The 18250-nt window shown below is 38.1% G+C and overlaps 1 protein-coding gene across 2 annotated transcripts in view; it reads left to right on the forward strand.

The window, feature by feature from the left end:
* Positions 1 to 4561: 4561 nt before the first annotated feature.
* LOC145987597 (glycosyltransferase 25 family member) overlaps positions 4562 to 18250 on the forward strand; it is a 575666-nt gene continuing 561977 nt past the window's right edge. For both annotated transcript variants that reach the window (XM_083121956.1, XM_083121957.1), the window contains exons 1-3: positions 4562 to 4807; positions 14842 to 15073; positions 16730 to 17072. In XM_083121956.1, the coding sequence (XP_082978082.1) occupies positions 4617 to 4807; positions 14842 to 15073; positions 16730 to 17072 (766 nt within the window). In that variant the 5' untranslated portion in view covers positions 4562 to 4616. The remainder of the gene's footprint in view (positions 4808 to 14841; positions 15074 to 16729; positions 17073 to 18250) is intronic.

Here is an 18250-nt window from a genome sequence, read left to right on the forward strand (position 1 = left end):
AGGGAGGTGAGGACCAGAATGGACTGTCACTGTGTCGAGGGGAAAATATGTGAACAATTTGCAAGTTTCGCACAATTCTCAGATTATGATAGTATCTGTTTATCTCCTTTCGGGATCAACATTTCCTTTGAGTTCCATAGCATGGGTGTTGATTGTTGACCCGACGATATGAATGAATGATAAAATAAAAACATAATAAAACACAATGCTTACAATGGGATTCGAATGAGCCCCTTCCCCTCCCGCTAGACATTGCAAAGTGATGTACGGTAGTTTAGCTTTTGAAGTGTTCTGGGATGTATGCTGACGTATTTTCTACTTGTCCTTAATTATCTCCCTTCTACAAAATACTTTGTCGACTGGCAACTCCGATTCATTCGTCCACAAGAACGCGTGGTTTTTCGGGCATAGCGGGACCGGACACAACCAAGGTTGGCAAAATTTGTGTTTTTTTTAAAAAGAACAAAACAAACTGTTTTTTTTTGTTTAAAACATGTTTTTTTGTTTTAAACATAGTTTTAAACATGAGTTAAAAAAAACATGTTTTAAACAAAACAAATTCAACCTTTTCCCAGTAAATTATAGTTAAAGTCGTTAAAGAGAAAAAATACTCATTTTTATGAGTACAGTGGCGGCAAGGACAGTTTATTTACCTTTGGAGATAAGGTTTACCATACTGCAGGGTAGGGGTGTGCGGGACAGAATTTTTTAGGTCGGGACGGGAAATTCTTTAAATCCCGACATTCGGGACGGGAAAAATTCTCAATTTCCCGAAAAAGTCGGTAAATTTTAAGGACGGGATGTGTTCGAAATTTCCCAAAGCTCTTGAAATCTTGAATTCTACCCGTAATTTCCATCTTAAGTGCTTGTTTTTGCACTTCTGGTACAAAACCTAACAATTTCCGCTACGTTCCAGACATTTACAATGCAGAGAACGTCTAGAATTGACGACGTTTTAAAATGACCATTCGGAATTTCCAGACTGCTTGGGATCCCAATAAGTCGGGAAGTCATTTCCGGAAGTTGGGATCGGGACGGAAATTTTCTTTCCCGATCCCGGTCCCGACTTTTCGGGATCCCGCACACCTCTACTGCAGGGACAAAAGTTGTGGGTAATAGCCACAGTTTTTCCGCCACTACTGAAGTAGGTTATGAATTATATTCATCTAAATTTCAAGAAACTAAATATTATAGAATTACTATCCTCGTCTTGAAAAAAATCACGGTGAAATATTTCATGCTGCCTGAACAGTTTGTAGCAGAAAACAACCTGCAGTGTCATAATAGATTCTCAAGATCAATTTATCTTTCAAAGTACAAAATTATGTTACCAAAAGTAAGCATCTGCGCTTCATTCAGTTATACAGACCAATGAATCGTATCGCAAAAGAAAAAAAAATCACGTCATGATCAAAATCACGCATTGTGTATTCAGATATTAGTTTCCATTTCCAGCTTCCACCAGTCTCAAACTTACAGGACGATACGAAACAAGAAACTGAGAGGTTTCGATTTCTAGAGTAAATCACGGGTTTTTCTTGTCGCACAACAATTTTGCTACCTTGTGCATACATAGCTAGCCTGCCTAACCTAACAACATAGGCATTTAGCCTAAAATTAAAAGGTAGTGTCTGCTGCCACGTTCTTTTTCTGCTGGGACCTCAAAAAACATGAGCGTGGCAGCAGACTCGGTCTTTGTTTTATCGTGATTTCATCATGCTATACATATAATTACGTCTGTAACACATACTGTAAAGTTGCAGCGATTAATTTCTCAAAAATGTTTTAATATTAGGTCTCTTAGCATTCTTCTTAATAATAAACCTAAATGCTCTCGTAGTTATTTTAGGTTCTGTTAGCATTAAAATAATATCGCTATATGCTTTCTAAGAAAAAAGTTCCAAATTACACGTACATTAATTCCCACTAATCATAAACTAGCATTTATCTCGTCTTATCTGTTCTTAAGATTTGTAAAATCCTCTTAGGAGACGAATTACGTGGCAGGAGCAAATTTGACGCTTATTCTTACTGCTGACACGTGCGTGGCAGCAGACTCGGTCAAATTAAAAAGCTTTCTCCCATGACGTCAGAACATAATGTTGCTCAAGTGTTGTGCAATAAGTGAGACCTGTAAAGCACGGATTAATTGACACAGATTCAATGAAAAACAGGGTTGCCTAACAAAGAAATTATCACAGACTACAAAATATATACAACCAAAATGTGTTTTAAACAATTGTAAAAAAAACATGTTTAAAACACATTGTTTTAAACGTTTAAAACATTTGTAAAAAAACAAAGCCGTGTGTTTTAAACGTTTAAAACAAAGTGTTTTAAACACTTTTGTTTTAAACATGCCAACCCTGGCACACAACGCACCGCGGGAGGTTGACTTTTGCTTTCTTCTGTGGTGTGAAATTTGCAGCGAGTGTTTGGTTTATATTATTTACATTACAGGATCTCTATTGTTTGTCGGTGCTGTGAAGTGATAAAATAGGGGGACCGGGAGTTATTGATGACATACTGGAGAAGGGATTTTCGGAATTTACGAAAAAAGTGTAAACAATCCGAAATGGAAGGTCTGTTCCTGATTTGGAAAAATTGTTTCAGGCAGGAGTTGTGAAGGATGGTAAGCAGTATATTAGGCATTTTGATTTTTGAGAAGAAGAAAAAATATCTCTACAGAGTGATTGACTGAGTAGAAAAACAGTGAAACTTTATTGTTGGCCTTATTCGTTGGTTTCCTCTGCGAAAGGTGTGAAATAGTAGAGGATACTGAGATTTATCAAATTTATTGCATGAAATTTGAAAGGACGGAAAATGATTGAGCCATTTCCTTCCCGTTCAATGTTCATCGCACTGCATGAAGGAAATAATCAAAGTTGAATTGTTGGACTCTACGTAGCTACTATCAGAATATATTTGCGAATATAAAATATCATACATACATTTTACCTCGTTACATTTGGATATTGATACAAGGATGAGAAATTTCCCATTATAAAGTTGTAGGAAAAATTTATTTTCTGAATAACATGATGGCCAGGGAGGGGGGGGGGTTCTGGCCCCCATAATTCATTTTGGTTGGCCCATGTTGCGTACCCTAGTTTAAATGTCACCGCACGCCACTGCAAAATTATACATGTAATTGACCTATCCCATATCATAGTGCTATTTGTACTTATATGATCAAGTGAATGGAAATAAATCATATCATATCATATCAAGTGTTTGAAATATTAGAGTGAAATATCATTTTTTTAGGACCAATGTCCCCGGTGTCCCTCCTGCGGATACCCATGACTGGGCCAAGCTCCAAATCCTTAACGACATTGTGTAGTGGTGCACTACGGTAATCATTCGAGCATAGAAAGAAGCATGCTTTTGATAAGTTTTCCTTTGAGAAATAAACTCGGCATGTAACCCAGTGAGAAAAGCGCAGACCCACTATGCGCAGACCGCAGCGCGTGTGTATGGAACATAAATAATTTGTTCGTGGAGGACTGTCTTGCCGATATAACTTGACAAGTTTAAAAACAAGACGCTGCAATCCATTGTTTGCGCACCTCACATCACATTTCCCCACTCCATTGTCTGCGGCGACGTTCATTCGCAGTGTTGCAAACTGGAGGGAGCTGAATCCTCTGAGAATTTTCAATGAAATTTGAATGTGAAAGGCATGAATTAGTATCCCGTCACCTACGCTACCTATTGATTGCGCTAAATTCTAAATACATTTTGATATTTTCCCTTTAAACCTTAAATGAATTAAGTTATATTAGGGATATTTCTTACCAGCATAAGAAATGTATGAAATATAACGATAGATAAATGAAAAATATATAAACGATAGAACTGAGCTCACCTTCTAAATGTTTTCCAGTTCTCCTTCATCAGTTTCACTCTCCCACTCATCCGAGTCTGTGTCTACCGATGAATCTGTGTCCGTGTCTGAATCGGCTTCACCAAGTCTAATTATCAGTTCATCTACACGCTCGTCCACAAGTCCATCTCTTTCAAAGTAAGAATCTTGCAGCCAAGAGTAAAGAGCATGAACATTTCAATGCTTTAGAAAAGAACACAGGGAAGCGTGTTATCAGATTGCCTTCTCGTGGTGATTGTCGTACGATAAACAAACGAACCACCACCCCACTCGGTTAAAAAAAAAAAAAAAAACACTGGACACTGCTCGATGTCGCATTCAGAAAATGAAGTAATTCGCCCTGTAGTTTCTCTTAGTTATAAACCTTAACGCACGTGCGTAATGCAACAGTTTACGATCGGCACACCGCACGCATTTTCAAAGGCCGGATTAAGTCAAATGAACCACTGATATAATAGGAGCCTGCATGCACCGTCACGCTAAACAGTGAAAATTGTTTGTCATATTTGTTTTAGCTTAATTTTGCTGAGTTGGCACCACTGGTACTCTCAACGCCAGACCAGTGAGTAGAAGAGTGGTGGGGAGGATGACGTAATACGAAGTGCTCCGCAGCGATCTGCGCATATCGGGACTTAACTTGTCAGGCTCTCCCACTTGCTGGATGTAAACAAATATGGCAGCCTCCAGTGGTAAATGTGTTGACTTGTGGGAAAACGGTGGGATCTCAAAAATGTTTATACGCTTCGTTTTATTTGTCACTGTAGTAAATCAATGCACAAGTAGTAATTCAACTTACATACCAAAGAATAAAGCTCCAACAGTCATTGTTGCTATATTTGTGAGAAATAAAGCCCACACGCTTCCGTATTTTTTGACACTTCTGGAAAAGCTAGATTATCCAAAGGATCGGATTTCCCTTTGGTAAGTTGTTTATAATTTAAAATTGCACTATGAAGAGAAATGACACATGCAGTCATGATAACAAGAGCAGAACCAATTTTTCGAATAACGTTGAAAAAACTGTTGAATTTATGTGCGCTAACAAGACGGGGGGTTACTTATTCTATTTTTTTCCCCACAATATGCTTAGTCGCTACAGTTCTAATTTAAACTGGGAGAAGGTAGAAAGTTTCCAGGTGTCGGGATGGATGAAATTTAGAAACAAAACCATAAGACATACAAATATTGGTAAATGTCTTGTTATATCGGAGACACTTTTCTTCAAATTTACAGGAGAAACTACTTACGGAAATGAGTTTCTGTTGCATTTATCAAACTTCGTGGAGGTATTTTGTCACTATGGAATGCTGCACAACAGAAAATAAGCACTTTTGATGTAACAAAGTAGCCTTTTGTGCGAAGCGACAACATTATGTCGTTGTTTCCATTATGAACATGCAGATGGCGCGAGTGTCGAAAGTCACGCGGTCTCGCGAGAGGAAGAAGTGTTTCCAAACGTGCCTTTTTTTTTACCAGGATTTTTATATTTTTTAACTATGCTTACCTAACTTAACCTAACCTAACCTTGCCGGAAATGGTTCGTGGTGCTAACGTGAATGGTTTTTGGGGCTATCGTGTATGGTTTTTGGGGCTATCCGTCAATGGTTTTTGGGGCTATTGTGAATGGTTTTTGAGGCTATCGGGAATGGTTTTTGGAGCTATCCGTCAATGGTTTGTGATGACATAATGAACACGAAAGTAGGTATTTTTCGGTTAAGAAGGTTGCAACACTTCATGCCCACTCCAAATCGACAAAACACAAGCACGACGCGTGATGATCCACAGCTGTGCGCGAAATATTCTATGTTCCGCAACGAAAGAAAGGACCCAAAAGAATTACTCGTAATGTAAAAAATCGAAGTTATTTTTGTGTAAAAAGCATAATGGCACCTTGAAATAGGTTCCGCAATACACAATTGGTAAGTACGAACCATTTGAAACTGAAAATATGCGTTAGAAATTTGTCTCTGATATAACAGACATTTACCCAAACATTGAATAAGCCCACCCTTGATTTCACGATAGTTCAGATTTTTTTCTTCTGAAGAATGGTAATTTATAAGTAATTTTCAGAAATTTTTGGCACGGCGGAAACATGTTTTTATCGAGGTTGAGGATTTCGGGGCTGTTGACCCACTGTACCCCCTCGAGAAATACGTTGAATTTCGTTTTAATTGACAGATTTCGATTTTTTAAGTAATATAAAATTGGGGTAAAATTTTCGTATCCCCAAAACGTATTTCTTCAATTTTACAGGAGAAAGTACGTACCGAAATGTGTTTATTTATACTTTAGGAAGGTCTGTTTTCACCTCGTTGAAATTTTTTTGCCGGTAAGTCATGTAATTTTCGACATTAATTTCACTCCGATGCACGAAAGCTGTTCCCTTGATGTCCGTCTACTTCGTGAACCAAATATTTGCGAGCGTTTCATGATGTAACAACCGGTTAGTGTTTCCAAATATGCGGTTTTGTAACTGTGTAACAGTTCTAGAACGTAAATAAACGTGAGTTACTGTTCATCATTTCTGATTACGAACTTGTGACAACATGACATGCACAGGATCAGTGGCGTGCTTAATGTGAGGTTGATGGGGATTATAACCCCCCTTTTGCCCAGTATCTCTAAGGCTATTTATGAATGGTTCGTGGGGCTATTTATGAATGGTTGGTAAGACTCTAGTTTACATCCTTTTCCTAAGGAATACGTGTCATATATCGTTGAAAAGGTTATTTTATAAGGAATTCAACAAAGTAAATCCCAAGGCGAGGAAAAATTTCCTGGAGGAGAAAATCGAGAAAAACCGATGTTGTCCGGATATGCGTGATTGAACGTACTAAGGACATTTTACAATGATGAAGCACATATTTAGGGGTGAAATGAGTGCTAATGGAACCTAACCTAACAGGCCTAACCTAACCTTGTAGGCATACCTCGTTCCCGTGAATGGTTAGTGACTAAAAGTGTAAAAAGAAAAACTTACTTACCCTACGGATGCCGAAGCGCCGGCTGTCTGCTAGCATGGTTTTGTAAACTGGCAAGAAGGACGTAAACTAGAGTATAGCCGAATGGTTCGTGGGGCTATCCATAAATGGTTCATGGGGCTATCTGTCAATGGTTCGTGGGGCTATTCATGAATGGTTCATGGGGCTATATATGAATGGTTCGTGGGGCTATTTATGAATGGTTCGTGGGGTATCCATGAATGGTTCGTGGGGCTATCCGTGAATGGTTCGTGGAGCTATTTATGAATGGTTCGTGGGGCTATCCGTGAATGGTTCATGGGGCTATTTATGAATGGTTTGTGGGGCTATCCGTGCATGGTTCGTGGGGTTTTCGAACCTGGAAAAAAATACAAAATCAGTAACACGAAAGTAGGTATTTTTCTATGAAGAAGGTTGCAACACCGCATAAACACTGATCATGGACTACACTAGTCAAGATTTCTCCGCCATATTGCGTGTAACGCAAGCGAAACCGAACAAATTAGAAATACTCGATATTTCGAAAATTGAGATTATTTGCGTGCAAAAAACGAAACGCGAACTTGAAGAACCCTTAGGAATGCAGAATACATAAGTATCAATGTGAAAAATACGAAAATAAGGGAATTAGAGACGTTTGGTGGTTACTGAAATTTTAATAAAATTGGTTCCAGTGCGTGAAAAATAACAAATAATATTTAATTCCAAAGTATGCCCCTCGCAAGTAAGTTGTCATCTCTGAGTTCTTTCTCCGCTTTTTATTAGTAAAAACAGTTTGTGTGGAGCGAGACAACACGTCGGAAATTGCTATCAGCTCCAAACCTAACACTCCTAACCTAAGGACGTAATGTTATAGCTTCTGTAGTGGAATGGGGGCCGTTGAACCACTGTACTCCCTCGAGAATTAAGTCTCCAATTTTGTTAATTTTCGGTAATTTTCACGTCTGGAAATTGTACATTTTGATGAAACATTGTTCGTTAGCCCCAAAAACCATCCACGGGTAGCCCCACAAACCATTGACGTTAGCCCCAAAAACCATCCACGTGTAGCCCCACAAACCATCCACAGGTAGCCCCACAAACCATTGACGTTAGCCCCACGAACCATTCACACGAGGTTAGGTTAGGTTCCATTAGCACTCATTTCACCCCTAAATTCATCGAAAAAATAGGGTTCATACTAGAATTGAACATCATAAATCATTTTCTTGTAAAACAACGGCATGGTTGAAAACAATGAGAGGAGATTACATTTTCGTTCGTAAAACTACGCATATATACCTATATATATATAAAAAAAATCCAATCATTTTTTTTTCAAATTTCCAGACCTGACCCCCGGTTTTTTACAACAGATTTGTGATTAGGAGGCCAAAATTAGTTAGTATACCAAAAATTAACAAAATTGGAGACTTTCTGTATATTGTCAATTCGCTCCAACACAAATAAGAGATATTTGATCCCAAAGAATGGCATGCATTAGTAAAAACCTGTCATTTTGGCGTACTACATCATCTTTTCATTAGTAAAACTGTTTGTATGTAGTACTCAAATAGCTAAGAACATGTCAAAATAACTATCAGTCCCAAACCTAACAATCCTAACCTAACAACGTAAAATTATAGATTGCTGTTGTGAAATGTCGGGTTGGGTGCTATATTCAATTGCGTGAAGGCTTCGAGGGCTCCGTCCTGAAATCCTCCACCCTCGATTTCTACCACATTTCAAATTTTTTCGTCCAAAATGAAGTTTCTTATAAGAAAGTGTATTTTTAACTAGCACGGAAGGTAATTTTTAGAGATCTACGTGCTACAAAACTTACATTTTTGTAATATTAAAATTCCTTACCTACGTAATGTCATTATGGTTTCAGGGCTTCCATCATGGATTCATGTCACAGGCGCACGTCTGCATATTTTCTTTTTCTTCTTATGAATGACTTGTGGATTGTGAATGTTTATTTTTTTGGTAGCTTCCTTATGCTTGAGTGAATTGTCGAAAAATAGTGTTGGGCAGGTCCTAACATGCCTTTAAAGAAAGGGACTCTATAGAAAAAAGGTGGGAGCTGTGGTACTGGTAGGGGGTGGTAAGTCAGTTACCCCAGGCCCGGAGCCCGGAATCGGTGGGCAATTTGCTGCTACGAAACTGACATGGCTGCAAGTAGACTTCCACCTCGCAACTTTAAACATCTGTATCTCCACTTTCAATGGCTGTGCACTCGTAAATATTTGTTTCTGCGCTCCAGAATTTTGTTCTTAACAAATTGCAACACACAATCATCCTAAGAAAAAAATTGCCACTCCCGAAATCTAGGGTGGAGGATTTCAGGATGGACCCGCTTTGAGCTGTAGTGCTTCACAGTAAGCCAACGGACGTACATTACTTCACAATAACACATTCCCATGAGCTAAAAACAACTGTGAAAACATTCATAAACAACAAAATCTTCATAAACCATGCAAAATATTTCATTTTCTCGAGGGGGTACAGAGGGTCATAGGTACCCGTAGATTTCTAGTGAGACAACAAATATGGAAAAAGAAGTATGAAATTTTCTGTTTTCCATAGAAATTGCATTGTGTCTGAAATTGATGAAGTGTGTAAAAGTATACGTATTAATTTTGTGAGAAAGTCGGAACCTGTCAAGGTAATACATCACAGATATACTCTATGTGATCAAAAGTAACCAGACACACCGCGAAACGTGTGTTTATCATAGAGGGCGACACATTACTGCCATCTACCGTGTGGAACACATAGTCAGCGAACTCAGTAGTCTGCAGACAGTGTGAGACATCAGTATGGGATGGTCTGAGGAACTCACAGACTTTCAACGTGGTCAGATGGTTGGGTGCCACTTGTGTAGGAAGTCTGTGTGTGAGATTTCCACCCTCCTAAACATCCCTCTGTTTTCTGTTTCCAATGTTATAGTGAAGGAATGTGTACAACCCAAAAGGGTGCAGGCCAACCTCCCATGTTGACCTCCAGAGACCATCGATTGTTGAAGAGGGTTGTACAGCATTATCGTCAATCATCCATCGCCACCATCACACAGGAATTCCGAACTGCATCAGGATCTACTCCAAGCACCATTACTGTTTGGCGCAAGGTGCTGCAACTTGGTTTCCATGGCCGAGCAGCTGCCCATAAGTCAAACATCACACAGACAAATGCCAAACGCTGCCTCGTATGGTGCAAGGAGCGTCGAAACTGGACCATAGAACAGTGGAAAGTCGTTGTGGGGAGTGATGAATCACAGTATACAATGTGGCGATCCGATGGCAGGGTATGGATGTGGCGAATGCCTGGTGAATGACATCTACCAGTCTGTATAGTGCCGACAGTAAAATTCGGAGCTGGCAGGGTTACAGTGTGGTCATGTTTCTCCTGGAGGGGGCTTGGCCCCCTTCTTGCTTTACATGGCAATGTCACGGCACAAGCTTACGTTGACATTTCAACAGCTTTCATGCTGCCTACCGTCGAAGACCAGTTCGGGGATGACCATTGTGTCTTTCAACACGACCGAGCACTCGTCCATACTGCAGGGCTTGTGGGGGTGTGGTTTGACGACAACAACGTCCCACTAATGGACTGGCCTGTGCAGAGTCCTGATTTGAAACTCATAGAACATCTCTGGGATGTTTTGGAATGCCGACTTCGTGCTAGACCACACCGATCCACATCAATACCTCTTGTCATTTTGACGCTCTGTGAGGAATGGGTTGCTATTCCTCAGGAAACCTTTCGGCACCTGATTGAAAGCATGCCTGTCAGAGTGAATGCTGTCATCAAGGCTAAGGGTGGGCCTACACTGTATTGACTGCCATTGTTCCCGATGGAGGGTTGCCCAAACTTGTACTTTATTTTCAGGTGGGTGTCCGGATACTTCTGATCACATAGAGTACATACATAGAAACTTATTTTTTTTTTTTTTTTTACCAAGAACACTTTATGTATAATGTAAAATAAATCAGTCAACCAATCAATTTAGTTCTTATGTTGCTTTTGTTTGCTATACATGGCTATATAAATTTTTGCTGAAGAAAATAAGAAAAAAAAAAATACTTTCAACAACAGTAACCTGCACCACAATACTTTTGTCAAAATGGAGGTGGTGAAATATGCCGTGCATTCATACTGAAGTAACATATAAATGGGATGTTTTTGACATTAGTATGAGCAGTGCCGGATCTACAAGCTGCAAAACCCTGCAGTGTAGGGATACCAGGAGACAAATAAGCCTTTAGCCATTGACATAGTAGAGGGTTCGTGTATGCCTATGTAAAAAATAAACTTAGTTATTCAAGGGTATCGAAACGAATACAGTATACATTATATACCAGGTGGTCCAAAAGTCAAATATTGTGAGAAATACACATCGAATCGGAAAACTAAAAAAATACGCACTTAATAAGTGAAAGAAAGCTATTCAATGATATCACACTTGATTCCCCACCCCCTGGGGGTGGGGGGGCAACTGTAAAATTTGAAATGGAAACCCTTAACCGGGTTTCTGTACTACATTTCGCGTAACCCAAGAACAACGACGTGGACGTAGTAGTATTTTGTTCCCATTGGGGTGCTTGTTTTAGGTGAGTCCCCTCGCCTCTCACCATCGGGGTGCTTGTTGTAAGTGAATCTCCTCGCCTCTCACCATCAGTGTGCTTGTTGTAGGTGAGTCCCTTCACCTCTCACCATCGGGGTGCTTGTAGTAGGTGAGTCCCCTCGCCTCTCACCATTCGGTGTTCTCGCCAACCTCAATTCATTTCCTGCTCAAATTGGTATCCCCCCTTTTCTTGGCACGGTCCCAACCGAAGGTACACACCATTGGAAACATTCTGTAACATCTCCAGACTAATGGCATTTGACACTGTATGAATTCTGTCTTTCAATTCCTCGATATCGTTGTGTTTGGTTTCAAAAACTTTACTTTTCAAGTATCCCCAGTAGAAGAAATCAAGAGGTGTCAAATTGGGTGGTCACTCTATGATGCACCTTCTACCAATCCACCTGTCAGGGAAAACGTTGTTCAGCACATTGCGAACAATTAAAGCAAAATGAACTTGAACTCCATCTTGTTGATACCAAACATTCGTGAATGCATCCCCAACGATAGTTTGTATTTCAGGTATTATCTCATTGGTCAACAATTTTACGTACTTTTCAGATGTCAAATTGCTATCAATGAAGTATGGCCCGATAATACTATTACACAATATTCCAGCCCAAACGTTAACTTTATGCGGGTACTGTGTACGGTGCTCCCTCATCCAGTGGGGATTCTCAGTGACCCAATACCTCATCATATGCCGGTTGACAGATCCACTCAACTCAAAGGTAGCTTCATCGGAGAAACAAGTCCACCACAGAAATTAATTATTTCTGTCGAATCGTAGCATCATTTCCTCGCAGTATTTGTACGGATGATACCGATGCGACTTCACAATTATAAGGATAGATGTTTTACTTACTTCGGTTTGTTGAGCTACTTTTCGACTCGAAGTATGGGCGTTTTCTTGGAAATGAATTAGAACTTCCAAAGATTTCTCGTCGTTTGTAGCAGTTTTAGGTCTTCCACATCGTGGTTCATCCCTGACTGCTCCAGTTCTTTCGAAGCGATCAACAGTTCGATAAACAGTAGATTTTGAAATAGGTGCACGATTTGGGAACGTATCGTTGAATAAATGCGCAACGTCTCTGTATGATCGTTCCCTATCACCAAACCCCCGCATCATGAGAACTGTTATCCTTTCCCTCTCTGACAATGCCATCGTTGACAGAATACGAACAGTAATGGATTTTCTATTCTTTCGTATACCTATTACTATTCCAGTACGATTCCCCCCTCCCCCTCCCCTTCGTGAGTTGCAAAGAATGCACACAGGGTTACTGAAACTAAATTTGACTGCCCACTTTCACATTCTGTAAGATCTCACCTCTTACACAACGATCGCTTTAAGCACACGACCTTCACCGTGGCAGCTCCTCATGCCGAACTGACCTGGTGGCATGATGAGGAAGCCCACTATGTGTATATCATTGTTGGTTGGGAACTGCTCACGCAGCAAACTGCCGATGCACGTCAAGGTAATCGAATGCCCGCGTAGAGTTGCCAGATGGCAGACCAGTCGCCTTCGAGCGGCCCTATGGGAGCGCGGAAGAAAATCAAATCATGCCGTGACGTAAACAATGAACAATTCAGATGTTTATGCTTTTCGACGTTGGGAATGGAGAAAAGGCGGTGGTGAGCGGGTAATTAAGTTCCGGTCACCACAGAGGCGAGGGGACTCACCTAAAACAAGCACCCGATGGGAACAAAATACTACTACGTCCACGTCGTCGTTCCTGGGTTGCGCAAAGTGTAGTACAGAAACCCGGTTATTTTGTTACGTAGAATCCGATTTTAAAATACAAAATGGGGGTTTCCATTTCAAATTTCACAGTTGCCCCCTATATATATAGACACACACACAAAATGGTAGGTATTTTGCAGCAGTGGGGGGGGGGGTGAGGAGGGGGGCAAGATTTGTAGATCCACTAAGGTGGATTGATTTAAATCACTTAAAATATATATATATATAGAATAATGTACATAAGGATTTTGTAGATATCAGAATCACTTTTGGTGAAAGTACATTAATCTTGTAATGATTTAATAGTGTTTATTACGCTCATAAGGAAGGAAAATAAAGAATTGATTGAATTGCTTTATTTTACTTTGCTTCTTGTGTCACTTTTGGCTAATTTGCGAAGATGAGGAAGAGTGATGATATGATGAAATTGATGAATGGACACTCACAAACATCCATGCCCAGGCCAGGATTCAAACTCAGGACCCCTGGCATCGTAGTGTGATGTGCTAACCACTCTGCCATGGGGGCCATCGGAAAATAAAGGGAACAAATATATGTACTGATGGTGGAAAGCTCATATGAAAGGAACTGTAAACACACTTACATTTCTCTTGATTTAAAATTCAGTAATTTTTATATACAAAATCAGCAAACATTTTGTGTAGAAAAATATACAAAATACTAATCATGTTAAGCCATAAATAGTGTCATTATTTCTAAACTGTAAATAAACATGGCAACTGATATATTTCAAACTATCGTTAAAAAAAATTACAAAATTCTGCTGTGAAGACTATAAAAATATTGAAGTTAATATTTTGTTACAGTTATAGAGTACATCCAGAATACTTGATTTTCACTGGAAGAAAAGTTACTGAAATTACTATAGTTTCATTAACACACTCAACAAACATTTCCATAGTAGTTTCATACATACATTTTCAGAAACAGAAATATGTACATGTACATATAATTTTTTATTGCTTTAATCAAACTGTTCAAATATTTTACAGGGGCCTTTACTAGAAAAAGCCTTTCTATAAAAACAAATTTTTATATGTATGGTACCAAAAACCAAGCAATTTGAAGCTTGTTTTTTTTAAAAAAGAAGAAAATCATCAAAGTTATTTTTTCAATAAGAATTATGATTTTTATCCACCTTGTCCGGCACAGAGTATGAGTAATATTTATTTATTAGATGAAATTTTATTTGCATGTGTAGTAATACTTTCGAAAGTTTTATTTCAGTAGGTGCCTACATCAGATTATGTTTTACGTTCCTGAGTATTTCCTCACTTTTGAGTTTTTTCAGCTTTATCTCATGAAAAATGTAAAATCCCAGTTCCACCGTTACACTCGAATAACTTTCTCTCTTTCAGCAAAATATATGGCATTGCTCTTTAACAGCTTCTACGTTACATGAGTATTATGCTTAAATTTGCAGTCAGTGCATGACTATTACATGTACAAACATGTTTTTGGAGTACACAAGAAATGAAAACCATTAAGTCTAAGAGATTACACATTTAAGCATATTATTGTTATTATAATTCAGTTATGAAATGGATGGCTGTTAACATAAATGTATAATATTTTACCTTTCTGGTATAATTTTCAGGATTCGGAGTGACCACAATCAAGATTTAACAATAGAAATATTGAAGAAATGGATGGCAGTTGTAGAAAATAATTACCATTCAGTTAATGCAGAACTTTTATCGTCCCCACCTGATAGAATTCCTGGGGAAAAAGGAGTAGCTCACTGGCCACCATCACGCTTTACTCATCTTATTCAACTTAGAGAGGAAGTTCTGCTTGCATCAAGGCATATGTGGGCTGATTTCTTGTGGGTGAGTATTATCTGTGCACGCATGCCTCATTATTAACAACTTTAAATGTTTGTAATTGTAATAACACAAACATTTGTTGATTGTTGCTAGAAAATGCTTGTTAGTGGATAGAATAACGTGAGCATCTATTTTTTGGCATAGCAAGTACCATAAGTTTGGTCTTTTACATGATTTTTGGTGTTTCCCAGGAATTTAATTAATCACTAATCAATTTGGGATTTTTTTATTATTTAACATTGCTTTTCTGCCTCTGCACAGACTTATTCTATTCAAGGATTGAATCTTGCTCACTTTCTTTCCCACTTAATACACCCAAGATGATTTTGAATAGTCATTATCTGTAGATAAGAAAATTTTTGTAGAGCATCGCACCTAGTTAGGGTAATTTCCATAGGCATTCCCCATGACTGCATTGGCTCCATGTTCATCCAGACAAGCATTCGCCTTCATATCCCAAAACTAAAGCACTTCACAAACACTGAGCACTCTGGTATCTTTTTATTTTTATCCACATATAAGTGATCACCACCTTCAAATTGCTAATCATGTATTTTCCAGAAGAGGTAGGCATGAAATCACATTTTAATAGTGCACTAGTATTGCCACAGGGCACTGCAACATTTACAGTTTTAATTTTTTCCCCTCTTTTTGTTCATTCGGCACTTGACAGCACTTTTTGAGAACCTGTGACAAGTAACTAACAGCTATTTGCGTTTACATGCCATAAGATGTGAAGTAAGAACTTTTTCAACTTACAGCGGAAGTCAAGTGTCAACTTCCTCTTCAGACACAGTTTCTGGATCATTCCTCAGGAGCCCCAGGAATTATAACCTCTAGCGGCTGTCTGGGACTACCTCTCCCAGTGCCTGTAATCCTTTTGAGGATGACTGGGATAGCTGTTGTCATAGTAACACATAGCATCGTTATTAGGATATTATTTCTACAAAACAAATCAAAATTTTTCAGTTCTCTTTTTTTGTTCATTACTATACTATGACATACATATTTAAATACCAAAATAATTCGCTTTGTGCTAGTGTTCGTAGGAAGTTTTGTATAAACTAGATTTTTTTTTCAGTGAAAAAGTATGCACTGAGAAGCTTTGTTTTTGGGAAATTAGTTGTTAATGGATGCTAATTATTTAAAATATGAAGGGAATCACTAGGAAAGACCCACCTTGAACATCCTAATATTTTGTAAACATTCAAGAAAGTGGTGCATGCATATGTTTATCAAAATATTCATGAACAAATTTTACAACACATTATTAAATCAGCAAATCAGTTTTCATGTTTCCTATAAATTGATATTATGTTAAATTTTGTATTGTGTGTGTGTTAAGGATGGGCCAATATGAAATATTTGATCATGTCGATAAAGTACAGATTGAAAATTTACAAACATGATATAATTTCTAATGTTCCTTGAAGAACATGTATGATTCAATATCTGCTTAATCAATGTATGTAACCAGGGATTTCAAAGGATTTTCCTTTGAAAAATAAACTGCATCATTTTACCAATAAACTGATACCTCTATCAGCCAATACCGATATACAGATAAAAGTAGTGAGTACTGGATCCATCGCTAACTTGTATATTTTTTCCTTTTTCTTCTAATATTGGAATAGTATTAATTTTCCATTTTCCTTTCAGTATTTGGATTGTGATGTGTTTATAACAAACAATCAAACATTAAGGCATTTGTTGTCATTGGATTACACTGTGGTTGCTCCTATGCTGAATTCCGACGGTATGTACTCCAATTTCTGGTGTGGAATGACCGAAGACTTCTACTACCTCCGAACAGACGATTACAAACCAATCCTCGAAAGGCAGCGGACAGGCTGCTTCGATGTGCCAATGATACATTCGTCTGTGCTGATTAATATCCGCCATGAACAGTCCTCACATCTGACATTTGTAGCAGAAAATGTTCCTGATTATGATGGACCTCAAGATGATATTATAACATTTGCACTCTCTGCTAAGACATTTGGTAACATCACTTTAAGTGTAGCATTATTTTTTAGGTTATAGGTTCTTGTGTAGAATGTAGTTTGTTTGTTAATTCTGCTAATTAAGGGTTTCCATTGACCTAGAAAACTTGAAAAATTGAGGAAACAACTAGTATTGAAATTAGAGTTGGAAGTGGTTGGAAAAAAAAACTGCTTTTTTGGAAAATAACCTGAGTTTTTTCTACGGCCTTTTTGGTTGGTCTTTTTTCGGCTTCTTTCCCCAAAGTGTCTCAAATGGATAAAAGTACAGGAGTTGGCAGTATTTTTCCTGTTCCATGGTTTTCTTTTATCTCCCTACTGTAAAATAGACACTCATTTCAAACCTACCACTTCCAACTCTAGTAAAATATGTATATTTGTATTCTGGCTTTCCAGTACATCATGTATAATTTGGTTAAATAGCTGCTAAACCTGGTCACGGAGCAACAAGTGATGTATTTTGGCTGCTTGTTGCAAAATTCTCAACCTTTGAGAGACCACAGCCCAGTAAATTTATTTCTTACAAGTCGATGCCCTGAACCCAACAATTTCACTCATAAATACATTTCTGATCTTTAAAGCTTATATGGAAATTAATATGCATACATTCACTTAATATGTATACTTCTGCATATGTGTTGTGAACAGTAAATTATTTTTAATTGTTCCGAAACATAGAATATTCCGATATTAACATTTGTTGAATATTTTATGACATCAACATTTAAATTGAGACACAAACATGTAAAAAGCTTGTTTTAAGTCCATTCCATGGTCATATGTGCTCATCAGGACTACACGTTTAGTTTTAACCCTAGCTTACCCGTGCTGTACAAGAAACATACATATTGGGAGGCGACTCACAGGACAGCACTTTTTTTATCACTAGAATTCAATAAACTATTTTATTATTATTGAATTATATATGTGCAGTTATTTATTAATTATAATAATTACAAGAATTACTATCATTAATGAAAATAATAACCAGTTATTGCATGAGTGTCGCATATATTTTATCATTCACTAAAACTCACAAAATCCATAATAATTTTTTATTAAGGCTTTTTTGTCTGTAGAAGTGCACTTGTTTATTAAATATAATAATTACAATAATTACCATTATTACCAACCAATTTAACACTGACTGGCATGAGTGTCTCAAGTGAGACACATTCAA

The sequence above is a fragment of the Lepisma saccharinum genome, chromosome 5 (assembly GCF_977018435.1).
Source record: "Lepisma saccharinum chromosome 5, izLepSacc3.1, whole genome shotgun sequence".
In the NCBI taxonomy this organism is placed as follows: domain Eukaryota; kingdom Metazoa; phylum Arthropoda; class Insecta; order Zygentoma; family Lepismatidae; genus Lepisma; species Lepisma saccharinum.